The following is a 12,147-nucleotide window of genomic DNA, read 5'->3' as shown; positions in this document are numbered from 1 at the left end:
ATGTAAATCACTTTGTGAGTTCTGGCTGAAAAGTAGTATATAAAGGCAATAAGTAAATAAATGCCCATGCTTAGAATAATCAGCTGCTGTGACCTGTCTCCAGGCAGATATGTCCTTATCCCAAAACACCGGTAAAACATGACTGAAACAACCTACCTCCCAATCAAGAGGAGCTCCCCAAGCACTCCCAGGCGTTTCATAGCCATAAGTATTCCCCTGACGGTCATGCCTTCACAGAAACAAACCACAACTCTGGCCTTTGGCAACCTGTCACGGAGCTTCTGAAGCAGCTTTTCGAAGCTCTTTTCACCTGCGTTGCTGTAGATCTTGTCCGAATGAGCAATGCAAAGACCTTCTTGAGCTGCCAGCTCTTTGAAGGCTTCCATGCCACTCTCCCCATAGTTTCCTAAACAAAAAAATAAATAAATGGGTTATTATTACTATTGTGGCATCTGAAAGCTTACTGAATTAACAGGCACAGTAAACTGAAATAGTACAGCTGCTTTCTCCCGTTGCAAATCTTGGCTACTTAAATCACATAAGCATCTTAAACCACTGCCTTTCTTTTATTGGTTATTTGGGGGGAAATTAACGGATGGAAACTTCACTCTCAAATTGGGTTGTTAAAATGCTATCAATATCCAAGCCAGGTGAATAAGTCTGTATAACCAAACCAATCCCTGTGGGGCAACAGGGTCCAAGCATAATAAAGATGATGTGTTCTTCATTTTGTCGTTCCTTTACTATCTAGCCAAAAAAGCAACAGTGATTTACATAATGAGTATTTCTAGCAAGAAAAACACACTTGACTTAGAGAGGCTGACTTTCCCTTGTCAACAGATACTGGAAAGCGGCAAGCATTTGGAAAAAAGGCAAAGGGAGGAAAGCGGTGCAGAGGTTAACCAAGAAAGCAAGGATTTCACCGTCTCTGGGGGCTTGTTACTGCCAAAGACAGAGGGGACAGAAATCAATGGTGCTGTCAGCTTGTTAGGGCACAAAGAATAAGCAGTGAACCAAGACCGCCAGTGTTCAGATGGGCAAGGTACCATTTTCTCTCTCTTTCCAACTGCAGCAATAAGAATATAATTCAGAGCAGCCCTCCATTGGTTCAGAGCTCACAGGTGGCTTAGCTATGCTTTTTGTGTTCTGCCCTTTAGGAGTCTTCATTTGTTGCACAGAGAGAAGATAGCCACCTTCACATATCTAAAGAGCTGTCACATGGAAGATGGAGAAAGCTTGTTTTCTCTGGCTCTGGAGAGTAGGACCCGAACCAATGGCTGCAAGTTACAAGAATTCTATTATTCTAATACCAACTGCTGGTGTTTTGAAAACCCTTCCTCCTGAGAAGTACTGTTACTCATAAGGAGTTATTATTACTACTGAGCCACATGGTGACTTTGGGCTCTCAGTTGGGCACTTTGTCATGGGTTTACAACTTGAATCTTTGGGGGTTCATGCCCTTGAAGATTGCTGGCAGTGATGGCTCCACCTTTTCCATGGACTCCACCAGGAGCTCATCCATTGACTCTCCAACTGGAAGCCACACAAATGGCACCTCTGGAAGAACCCTGCAAAGTTTCCCCTGAACGTTCAGGGCTGGCAATGGGGTGGAGATGCCTGCTCCCCCAAGTCTTCAGTCAGTCAGTGGGAGGTCCAATTCATCCTCTGAGGAGCTGGTGTCCAGGTTAAAGCTGGGCACAACCTAGACACATTTTTAGAATGTAGCAGACTAAAGATCCCCTGACTTTACAAGCCTCAGCCATATTATATGGATGATACTATTTCTATTTTAAGTGTCCGTGTGTCATGGAAAGGTGGAGGGGGGACTGGCAGGAGGTCTGGAGTTGGCCTTTTCCCTTAAATTTTATATAAAACTTCTATTGACTGTAATGGGAGCAAATTTAGGTCAGGACAGAGCACTTAAAAAAATATTCCCTGAAGAGATCTTTTTTTATTGAAAAACTCAAGCAGTGCTATTAATTGTGTGTGACAGCCAAGAACATTTGTTTGCTATGAGGAAGTTTCCTCTGATCTTTACCTATGCAACTGATAGCAACTGAAGTAGAGAACACACAAGACTATATATTAAGAGGATATTTGCAGGAGAAAGTCTAAGGACAAAAAGACGCAGACAAACAGACCTGATTTCTTGGATCAAGGAATGAATCAGAAACTGAAAAGAACCAAACCAAGGTAGCCCTGACTTTTTGTTCCATTTACAGGAACCCCTCTGACTCCGGCGTCCTGCTACTCTGGTTCCTGTGTACTGACTCCCAGCCCCACGACATCCTCCATAACCCTCTGAGTACTTCCTACACCAACCTCCCCTTCCCCATCCCCAGCTTGCCGCAGTGTGTCCCAGGCTAAGTGACACACCTTGCCAGGATCCTCTTCCTCCTCCCTGTTGTCCTGCCAGATCACGACACATAGATAAGGTTGGTTCGTGTGATATAGAAAGTAAACATAACCATTAGCCACTGTTGGCTGTGATATTTATTTTATGAGACAATTGTGTTGAAATTGCATGTTCAGTGTATGTAAAAATATACATTAAAAACCTTGAGTTTTTGCATATACAGAAAGCCACTGGGGTAGTGGTACCTTCCCTTGAACCCTCATTGGGGCTCAAAGAAGTGAGATCAATGATGTGAAGCAGCCATGATGGATGCTGTGGTGAAGAATGCAATGCCCCCTGCTCCAGTTTCTATGCTCAATCACAAAGACAGATGGCTCGAGTAAAAAGGCAGGCCTAACCTTCACAAAAACAGACACTGCTGAAACCATCACAGTCTTTATTGAACATCACTTCTGTGAGCAAAGCATAAAAGTACAGTTGCCAACCATTTTCTTCTTGCAGAGTCTGTCTCTGCTTCTGCAGCTATATGAAAGACAGTAGGATAAAGATACAGCTTTCCTTTTCACTGTAACTTTGTGCTGGGTACCACTGAATCTCTTACAATACTGCCAGTCCTGCTCTTTGGAAAGACAGAAGCAGACATTGGAGAACAAAGATGGCGGCCCTCACAGGAAAGGCGAGTTTCCTACTGGTTACTGCTGCTTCTGTTGTAGCCCTTCTGGTTGCCTACTTGACATTGGGTGAAGAATATCCTTATATCTGTACATGTTGGAAGGCTTCCCCATTGCCTGTTGGGAGACAAGAAAGGAGTGTGATGAATAAAAGTTAGCAGCTGCAACAGACAATACATGGGGCCGTGTGATTGTAAATGCCCCAGCCCAGCTCCCATCCTCCTCAGTGACATTCCCCATGAGGCCTATATTTAGAGATTGATCTGTTGGAAAGACAACGTAGTAATAAAGACAATACTCACACATCTCATATAGTGGAATGTACTGGCGTTGAATCTCCATTCATTGTTTGTTCTGCTCCATGTGTCTTGGCTCTGAACCTGAAAGTTAGAAGGAGTCTTGGGTGTTTCACTACCAGTTTCAATAGAGTTCTGGGTTTCTTTGGTGTTCATTATGGAAAATTACTTACAGTTTGGGATTTGCAACCAATAGGTAAAAATTTTCTCCAACATCAATACTTACTCCTTGTCCCCTATGGGGGAGACACTCTCCACTTCATACCTAAAGTTAAGCCATAGTTGGTTTCACCTAAGTTGTGCTTTGGTTGAATGTCTGAACCCATTTCAGGCAACTAACCATGGTTTATTTTACAGCAACAAACCACAGTGTGAAGCCATGGTTTGTTGCCAGCTTTAGAATATCGGCTTTCTTTAACCATGGTTTGTCACCACACCTGAACTCATGATCCTGGCTTAATTCTGGTTTGTTTTAGCAGCCACCCAGCTGCTTGCCAAGCTACAGGCAAGAACAGCTGGAAAATAAAACCAAGCAGCTCTCACTGGTATTTTCTAAGAATTAGCCCTCCCTCCTCATTCTGTTTAGTAACAGACTGATTTTCCTATCCAACTCCCCCCAACAAGTCCTCCCTCTCAAGTCAACCTGTCTAGCTTTGCTACTGCTTTGCAAGGAGAGGAAAATTGGCTAATTGACTAAGATCTATCCAGGAGTGTACTTTGAAAGCACAACTTAACTCTTAGGAGGTTTGAATGACCTTCTGAGGATAAAAACAAATAACTTTGAAAGAGAAACCAAAGCTTAGGGTCCCCACTCCACAGCACTATTGCTGGGATCTTCTTACATAGACACCTAATGGACCAATCAATGATCCTGACCCAGCACAGACTCCAACTACATAGCATGCATTTAGCATGGGATTCCTGTTAAAGAGTTGGATGATGGGTGGCAAAATAACAGCTTTTTGGAGGGGAAGGGGAATGATCCATCTTGCTGGGTGGTCTGTGGGGAATAATTTGGCCAATGCTTTGCTGAAAGCTTGAAGATACCAATCACTAACAGGAAGGTGTAGTAAAAATTTCCATTGGAGGGTCAGTGGGTGTTGTCGGAGTGTCAAGGAAAGCATTCACAATCCTTCAGCTATGTGAATTAATAATTTCAGTCAACAAATAACTTTAAGGACAATCCTTAAAGTTAATACCACCCAAATAAGTCACCACCCCTACATGTTGCATAAGGAAATTCCATAATTTCACAATGCACTGGTAAGAAAGGGATATTAATTTCTGGTCTCAAGATTACATTGTGTGGGGCCAGGGAGGAAGGGAGGTTGTGGAGCATGCTGAAAGCAGCCCAAAATGTCCAAGGAAATTTCCATGCCCCATTTGAACATAGTTAGGCATGCCATATTTCAAAAAGTAAAAACCAGCACCACCTATCAGAAATTCCCCTCAAGATGTCAATTCCACCTTTGAAATCCCAGTAATGTCCGGGGAAATCTATATGGCAGCCTTAAGCATTGTAAGCAAGCTGGTGATGTGTTGAGGCTATGCCAGCCACATCACTTGATCCAGCCGTGTTGATGCATTAATCTGAGCTGCTGATTTATGGTGTATTTTGTATTTGTTTTATGACTGCAATTGTTGCTTTCATGCTGTTCACTGCCATGCGACTTTTTTTCTTAATGTAGCCAGTATATAATTTTTTTTCAAATAAATGGCAGCACAGGAACTTCACAAGGGCATTTGTGGGAAAAGAACAAATCAGGATTGGGTAAAACAAGCCATAGTTTCATAGGTCATTTGCAAGACTGATCATGGTTAGGTCTATAAACCACGGGGAAAACAAATCCTGGTTTAGTGTTCCGTGCAAACACAGCCAGTGTTAACCTGTGGGGTATGTTGTTAAGCTAGTTAGTGGTTCATGTTTTATTGTGTTTTTAATATTTTGTTGGGAACCGCCCAGAGTGGCTGGGGCAACCCAGTCAGATGAACGGCATCTAAATAATAAAATTATTATTAAAATATAACTAATTAATACATAGCTTCATCATACTATACTGGGTGGGGAGACACTGTAGCCATGGCTGTTTCTCCCCCTCTCTGACTTACCTGTGTCATTACAGCCTCAGCTGCAGCAGTAGAGTTGAGATTCCTGGTGGGTATTTGTATCTGGAGTCCCGAGCAAGGGTTTCAGTAAGGCTTGTGAGAAAATGAGTGTTAGTACTTCACATTGTTTCTGTTTTGTAATGAGCCTCAGTTCCTGGTGCATTAGGCTTGTAGTTCCTGCATTTCACTAAATGTGTCCTCAGTTATCTAAGCACCTGTAGCATGGGACACCTTGATCTTTCTTGATCATTGTTACCGCAGCACATTATCTGGTCTGTTGGCTGTAATGACAAAGAACCTTGAAGCCCCTCTGAGCCATACAGTGTTCTATGGTTCTCCTTTCCTTTAACTCCTTAGCTATAAAATGAGCAGGCTTAGTAATATGCTGCCTTATATGGGAATTGTAAGGATAAATACATGAAAAAATGGTGAGGTGATCTGATACTATGGTAACAGAGTGCTTGATAAAGATCCGTATTGGACAGGCTTCCGAGGTAGCAGCTAATAAGCTAATACAGGGCACATTTGGCACTTTGAAGTTTGAGCAGCAGCATTCTCTAAATGCTTTCTGCTTTAAGAATAAAAGCTCCCATCAAAAACAAGCCCCTTTGAGGTTTTATATAAACAAGAGGGTAAAGCTACACGCTCAAAGCCCAGCAAAGAAGCTTATTACGTGGCAACCACATAATTTTGTACAGTCTGGGAATATGGATAAATGAGCCACCCAATAAATACACTTTCAACCACTTATCCAATTCCTGTTCCCTAAATAGATCAATTCACATTCATCATCCTTTAATACCTAGCACATTACTGAACACAGCCATCACACCCTATGGCCACAAAGCAGATTGTTAAAGGGAAGCTGGTAGCCATTTAATTCTCTTTAACCTCCCTCTGCTTCCAGCTAGGCCTGCTGGGCCAACTTTCTTTATATTTTCTCTGCTGCTAACTTTCATAGGAAGCACACATGCACGAGTCTCCCCTTCCCACTGTAGAGGATGTCCTTTCTAAAAAAATTGCTTTTCAATCCTTCTTGCTTTCTGGATCTGCCTCACCACGGTATCCAGAACCTTCTTCATTGTCCTGCTTTGGCATCCATCTCATCTGCATATGGGGCAGGCCATTCATGAAGAAGAGGGGATGGGATCATGCCTGGCACAACAAGGAGTTCAAAGCAGCATAAATGGGGCTCATCCCACTGCATGACTGGCTTAAAGCCATCTGGAAAGCTCCATGGCTAAGTGGAGTTTTGAACTCAAATCTCCTTGACCCAAGTCCCACTATACTGTGCTGTCCTTTACTACTTGGTGGTTAAGTGCTAAGATACCAGATGTAGTCTTTTAGGGCTCAGAGTTATTTTCCTGCTGTAGCCTTGTGTCTATATGATGACATTTGGTTGGTTCTGTTGCAACTGATTACATTGTTTTGTGGTGATTTCTGCAAGTCACCCTCAGCACATGTGCTTAGAGCCATCCTAACATAAATACATTCACAAAGAATGGAACAGAAAAATCTGTCCTATACTATGAGACCGTAGTTTGGGATCGGGAACATTTTTTGCCTGGTGATATTTATTTCTCCTATCCTAGCAGGCCTACTTTGGCAAGTGGGTGGGACCACCTACCTGTCAATCATCTGACATCATATTGACACCAGGTGACTGAAAAGTGGGTTGCCCCACCCACCTGCCAAAGTTGGCCCTCATAGGTGGTGGTAGTGGACCAATCAGGACTGACTGGTGTGGGCCTCATCTGAGCAGGATTAAACTCCCTGCATATCAGCTGACATATAGGGGAGTTGATTCTCCTTTCTGCAGCAGCATCTCTACTTGCCACACACCAGACATTTTGTATGATGTCAGATGTGGGATATGTGGATGTAGCTTCTGGAAAACAGCCTGATGGACCAACCGAGGGAGGCCTGGTGGAAGGAACACAGACAGCTGGGATCCATGATGAGACTCCTGTGGAATTCAGATAACAGAATAGATCATACATCCATATACCAGTTGGGACTGGCTTTGCTAGAATGATTGACATGGAGCTGGGAACTTTGAAAAACTGATCAAAATTTAGCTAAAAACACTACATGTCAGGGTAATACCACCACCAGACATCTAAACAGGAAGCAAATATATTGATGCAAGGTGTATACTACAAAAATCCCAGTACATTATGAGCAAATAGCTCTTAGGAAGATATTTTACTTGGAGATGTAAAATTTCCTGGTTAACTGCTAGTTCGGTTTTCAATTGAAACTACTGTATTTCAACAGTTTTCATGAGTGCTGCAGTGTGCATTTTATGAGGTTAGATTTTCCCTCTGAAATGTTGCCATTTGAGGTGGGTGAAAATGTTAACAACCCCCTCCCACTCACCTCATACATGTTTCTGTTTATTTTTCCTTTGATCTGCTGTTGCTTTGAGAGAGGATTACACCCCCATTCCCCATGCAATCAGCCTAGCCTTCTCTACTTTGTTATGCTGCTTTAGCAAGTTTATTGCTCACCAGCCCTGCACAGCAAGACTTGCATCCTGATACAGCTCTTGATGCAGAGTTACATATGACAAGTTCAGGGATGAGATGGGCGTAAGAATATGGATCCACAGTGCCACAGAAATGGCACAAATGCCATAATCCCATGCAGCATGACTTTCTTGTGTATCTGAGAGTGCATTCCCATCCATATTTCTTCCCAATTTTTTAAGAAAGCATGGCTGGATTGGGAGAAGAAACACCAGTCTCATCTATGGGGCATAGCCCCTCGTCCCCTGACATCCACTCCCTTGTGCAAAAATAATCACTGCAAAGGAAGAGGTGCATTTCTTGGGAGTCATGAAGCTTAGCACTCATAAAGAATGGGAACAGAGCCAGACTAGCACCCTGGACAGCACCTGAAGACAGAAGCAGTTAATTCATGGGTCAGCACGAAAATAACATAGTAGAGAAGGAGCACAGAACACTTCCACCCAACACACTGATAGTCGCTAATGTGTTCATGGAATTTAAAAAGGTAAAGGTACCCCTGCCCGTACGGGCCAGTCGTGTCCGACTCTAGGGTTGTGTGCCCATCTCACTTAAGAGGCCGGGGGCCAGCGCTGTCCGAAGACACTTCTGGGTCACGTGGCCAGCGTGACAAGCTGCATCTGGCGAGCCAGCACAGCACACAGAAACGCTGTTTACCTTCCCGCTAGTAAGCGGTCCCTATTTATCTACTTGCACCCGGGGGTGCTTTCGAACTGCTAGGTTGGCAGGCGCTGGGACCGAGCAACGGGAGCGCACCCCGCCACGGGGATTCGAACCGCCGACCTGACGATCGGCAAGTCCTAGGTGCTGAGGTTTTACCCACAGCGCCACCTGTGTCCCTCATGGAATTTATCCCCCTCTAAAAAGGAGGGGGAAATCATGCACTTGCAAGGAAGGATATAAATGTAACAATGCACAATGCAGAGGTTGCAGCAGATGCAGAGGTGTATCTGTCAGAAAGAGCTGTGCCTTTCCTCAGTCATATTACTTGACAGCTGGTTTCTCGCAAATGTATGGATGTAGACAGGCATTCCTTTGATCCAAGTGAGAGAATTAAAACAGATGCACAGATATCCATAAAATGTGAACAAATCAGCTGACAATAAAGTGACAGTAATAAAACAGGCCTAACACATTCGTTATAAAGATATTTGCCCATGTTCAGCAAAACACAATTGCTCTGATCTATGTGCACGTTTCTTCTTTCAGCTTTCATTGAAGTGTGGAGCATCTTGAGTGTACGAAATCCATGAGTTCACATTTGAGAGTACTCATGGCTCTGATTGGTTCAAATGTATCTATGTGGATCTTTATTTTTATTTTTTTAAGTCAGTTTGAGTTCCCTTTGGCAAGGTTATGATGGTAAAATTAGAAAACAATAGAACAGAAGGCTCTTCTGTATGTGTGTATGTGTGATAGGGGGCTAGGATATGCTGTTAGATTGTCATGTTTGACAACATGTGGGTGTTCTTGCCTCATGTATTCATGCTGGCAAGCTAAGATTGGGTGTTGTGTCCCATTGCTTGCACACCATGTGTACATAGAGTGGGAAACCCATGTGTGTCATTGTCACAAATAGTGAAATTCATATATGCCAATGTCACATGCAGGTTGCCTGTCATACAATGCATAATGTGCTTATGGTGTTTGCTGCCACAGAAAGTAGTGATAAATATTAGATCAAGACAGAAGCAGACTGCATTGGCCACAAGGGTGCAATAGATTGCATCCTATTGGGGGATCTGCACACACAAACCAACATACTTACTGCTATATATTTGGAAGTACTTGTCATGTAGAACTCAGCCACTAATACTCTGTTGAATGTCTCCACTCCCTTGCCCCATTCAACAGCTATGTTATGACTGAAAACCATAGCATAAGAGCCAATCTCTTCCTTGGGTTGCATGGGGAATAAATTCAGTTGCACACTTGAGGGAAAAAATCCTGATATTCATTTGTCTCTGTAATCTTTCTGTAGATCATATGAAACAACTTTATAGAAAATCTCCATCAATTAGATAGTTATAAAGCAAATGAACATTATGTCACCATCATCACCACCACCATCAGATTTATGTTGTTCATTGCTGTTGTTCTTCTTGCCTTTCCTGTGCAAGAAAATGAAACTTCCAAAGAATTTTTTGTGAAGTCCTTAAAGATAAATTTGCATTCTGTTTGTTCTGGCTATTGGTGCCATTTGGCTCACACACTTTTATTAGTATGACTATTAAATATTGAAGGGGATTGAAGGAAACCTTTGTCAAATATTTGGGTTACTTATTTCCCAATATGTAATATGATATTGTATTCTTCTGTCGTATTATTGTACATTTTCAAATGAAAAATCAGACTAAATAAATAAATAGGCTTCTGTTGTAGTAGTGAAGAAGAATTTAGTTAGATCAGAAGTCACCTCTTCATCTTCTGATTATGCCCCTCTGCAGGAAACTATAAATTTCAACAACACCAGCACCACCATAGTTAACTCTAGTGTTTCTGTAACTTCCTTTCAAACATGTATTAATTCAATAAGACAATGAATGGATACGCTATTTACACACACATACCCTGCCCCCCCATCTAATCATTTGCATGGTACTACGGACGCGGGTGTTGTGTGGTCTAAGTCACTGAGCCTCTTGGGCTTGCCGATCATGAGGAGAATTGCTCCATTACAAATTGAATGAACTGACATTTCAGAGATGTGAGCATTCATAAACAATTTGTTAAACCTCACCGCAGGTACCTCAGCGGTTGTGATTCATCGAAGTGGGTATCTTATTTCTCTCTCACAAACAAGCAAAATGGTGGAGAAGGCCCATAAATGCAATAAATGTTTAAACAGAAATTAACAGGCTGATCCTATTCCCAAATTATGTTGACTGGGAGGGACAGGATCACTCTTAAGGCCCATAGTACTGGCGAAAGTCAAGATAAACCAGCCTAGGTACTGCCAGAAAAAGCCTACCAGTGCAAGGCATAAAATTAGAGTGAGGAGGACTGCGTGTTGCTTGTGCAGGAGTTGCTAGTCTTGAAATGGAGTAACTAAAAGCCCCATCCCCCCCCTCACTGCCCTCTAGGCCACAACAGAGTATAAGGTTTCAACTACAGATGTAAGAAGGCATCTATCTCCATCCCGCCTCATATTCATCGCATGCAGCACTTGTTCCAGTTCTGCTGCAAAACAACATTATTCGTCTTACTTTCAGTTATGGTGAAATTTGATGTAATTAATTGTGCAATTCATCTGATCATCATTAAGGAGAAAAGGACAGCAGAGGACGAGATGGTTGGACAGTGTTCCATCTCTGTTGTCTTTTAGATACCTACTGAAGACCTTCCTCTTTCAACAAGCCTTTTAAGTAGAAATCTGTCCTAGTCTATAGCTGCACTGAATTTTAGATGATCTAATTGTTTTTTATTTTCAGAGGAAGTGCAGGATATAAATTTAATACATTGATGATGATGATGATGATGATGATATTAAGTAGTATCAACAGACTGAAAAAAAACAAGAATGAATGTCGATCATATTTGCTGGATTGATTTCTGTTCCAGATATAAGCAAACATTGGCAATTTAAGATCTCATTTCCTGCAAAATTCTCCAACATCCCTAGTCTCATCTAACTCGGCAATCATCACACTCTCCCAGGAGTTTGTAAGCAGCAACCAGGAAACACAGGAGATGGATGCAACACAGAAGACAGTATGCCATGAAATTGTGCTCCCTATTTCAAAAAACAACAACAACAACAACAACAAAACAGGAAGACCAGAGTAATGGGAATAACAATTACTAAAATGATTCCATTTTATTAAATGAATGTGTTGCTCTCTCAGCATACTTGTATTGAATGTGCCAGTCCGACGAAATTAGTATCTCCTGCATATGAAGTAGATTAAATTAATAGTAGTGTCTAGGACTGAATCTTCTGTTGCTAAATGCACTGCAATCACAGTAATCCCACAGTAATCCTAACCAATTAGTGATTATTTTAACATTAAATACCATACATGTTAATTCCTTTGCTGCCATCAGAGTACATGCTACCTGTCACTTTGCAGATGAACATAATCACAAAAGTCCATTGGTTTGATCATACAACCTAAATTAGATTAGAAAAAGAAATGAAACCGTAGTTTTAATATTAATTTGCATACAGAGAACAGGTAGTGGCCCCATAC

The 12,147-nt window shown here is 42.1% G+C and overlaps 1 protein-coding gene across 2 annotated transcripts in view; it reads right to left on the bottom strand.

Moving 5' to 3' along the window:
• GRM1 (glutamate metabotropic receptor 1) overlaps positions 1 to 12,147 on the bottom strand; it is a 186,313-nt gene that overhangs the window by 124,822 nt on the left and 49,344 nt on the right. For both annotated transcript variants that reach the window (XM_083731611.1, XM_083731612.1), the window contains one exon: positions 157 to 406. In XM_083731611.1, the coding sequence (XP_083587737.1) occupies positions 157 to 406 (250 nt within the window). The remainder of the gene's footprint in view (positions 1 to 156; positions 407 to 12,147) is intronic.

The sequence above is a fragment of the Podarcis gaigeae genome (assembly GCF_964106915.1).
Source record: "Podarcis gaigeae genome assembly, chromosome: 3".
Taxonomy (NCBI): Eukaryota; Metazoa; Chordata; class Lepidosauria; order Squamata; family Lacertidae; genus Podarcis; species Podarcis gaigeae.
The sequence above is the reverse complement of the archived record's forward strand: the minus strand, read 5'-3'. Positions and strand labels throughout refer to the sequence as shown.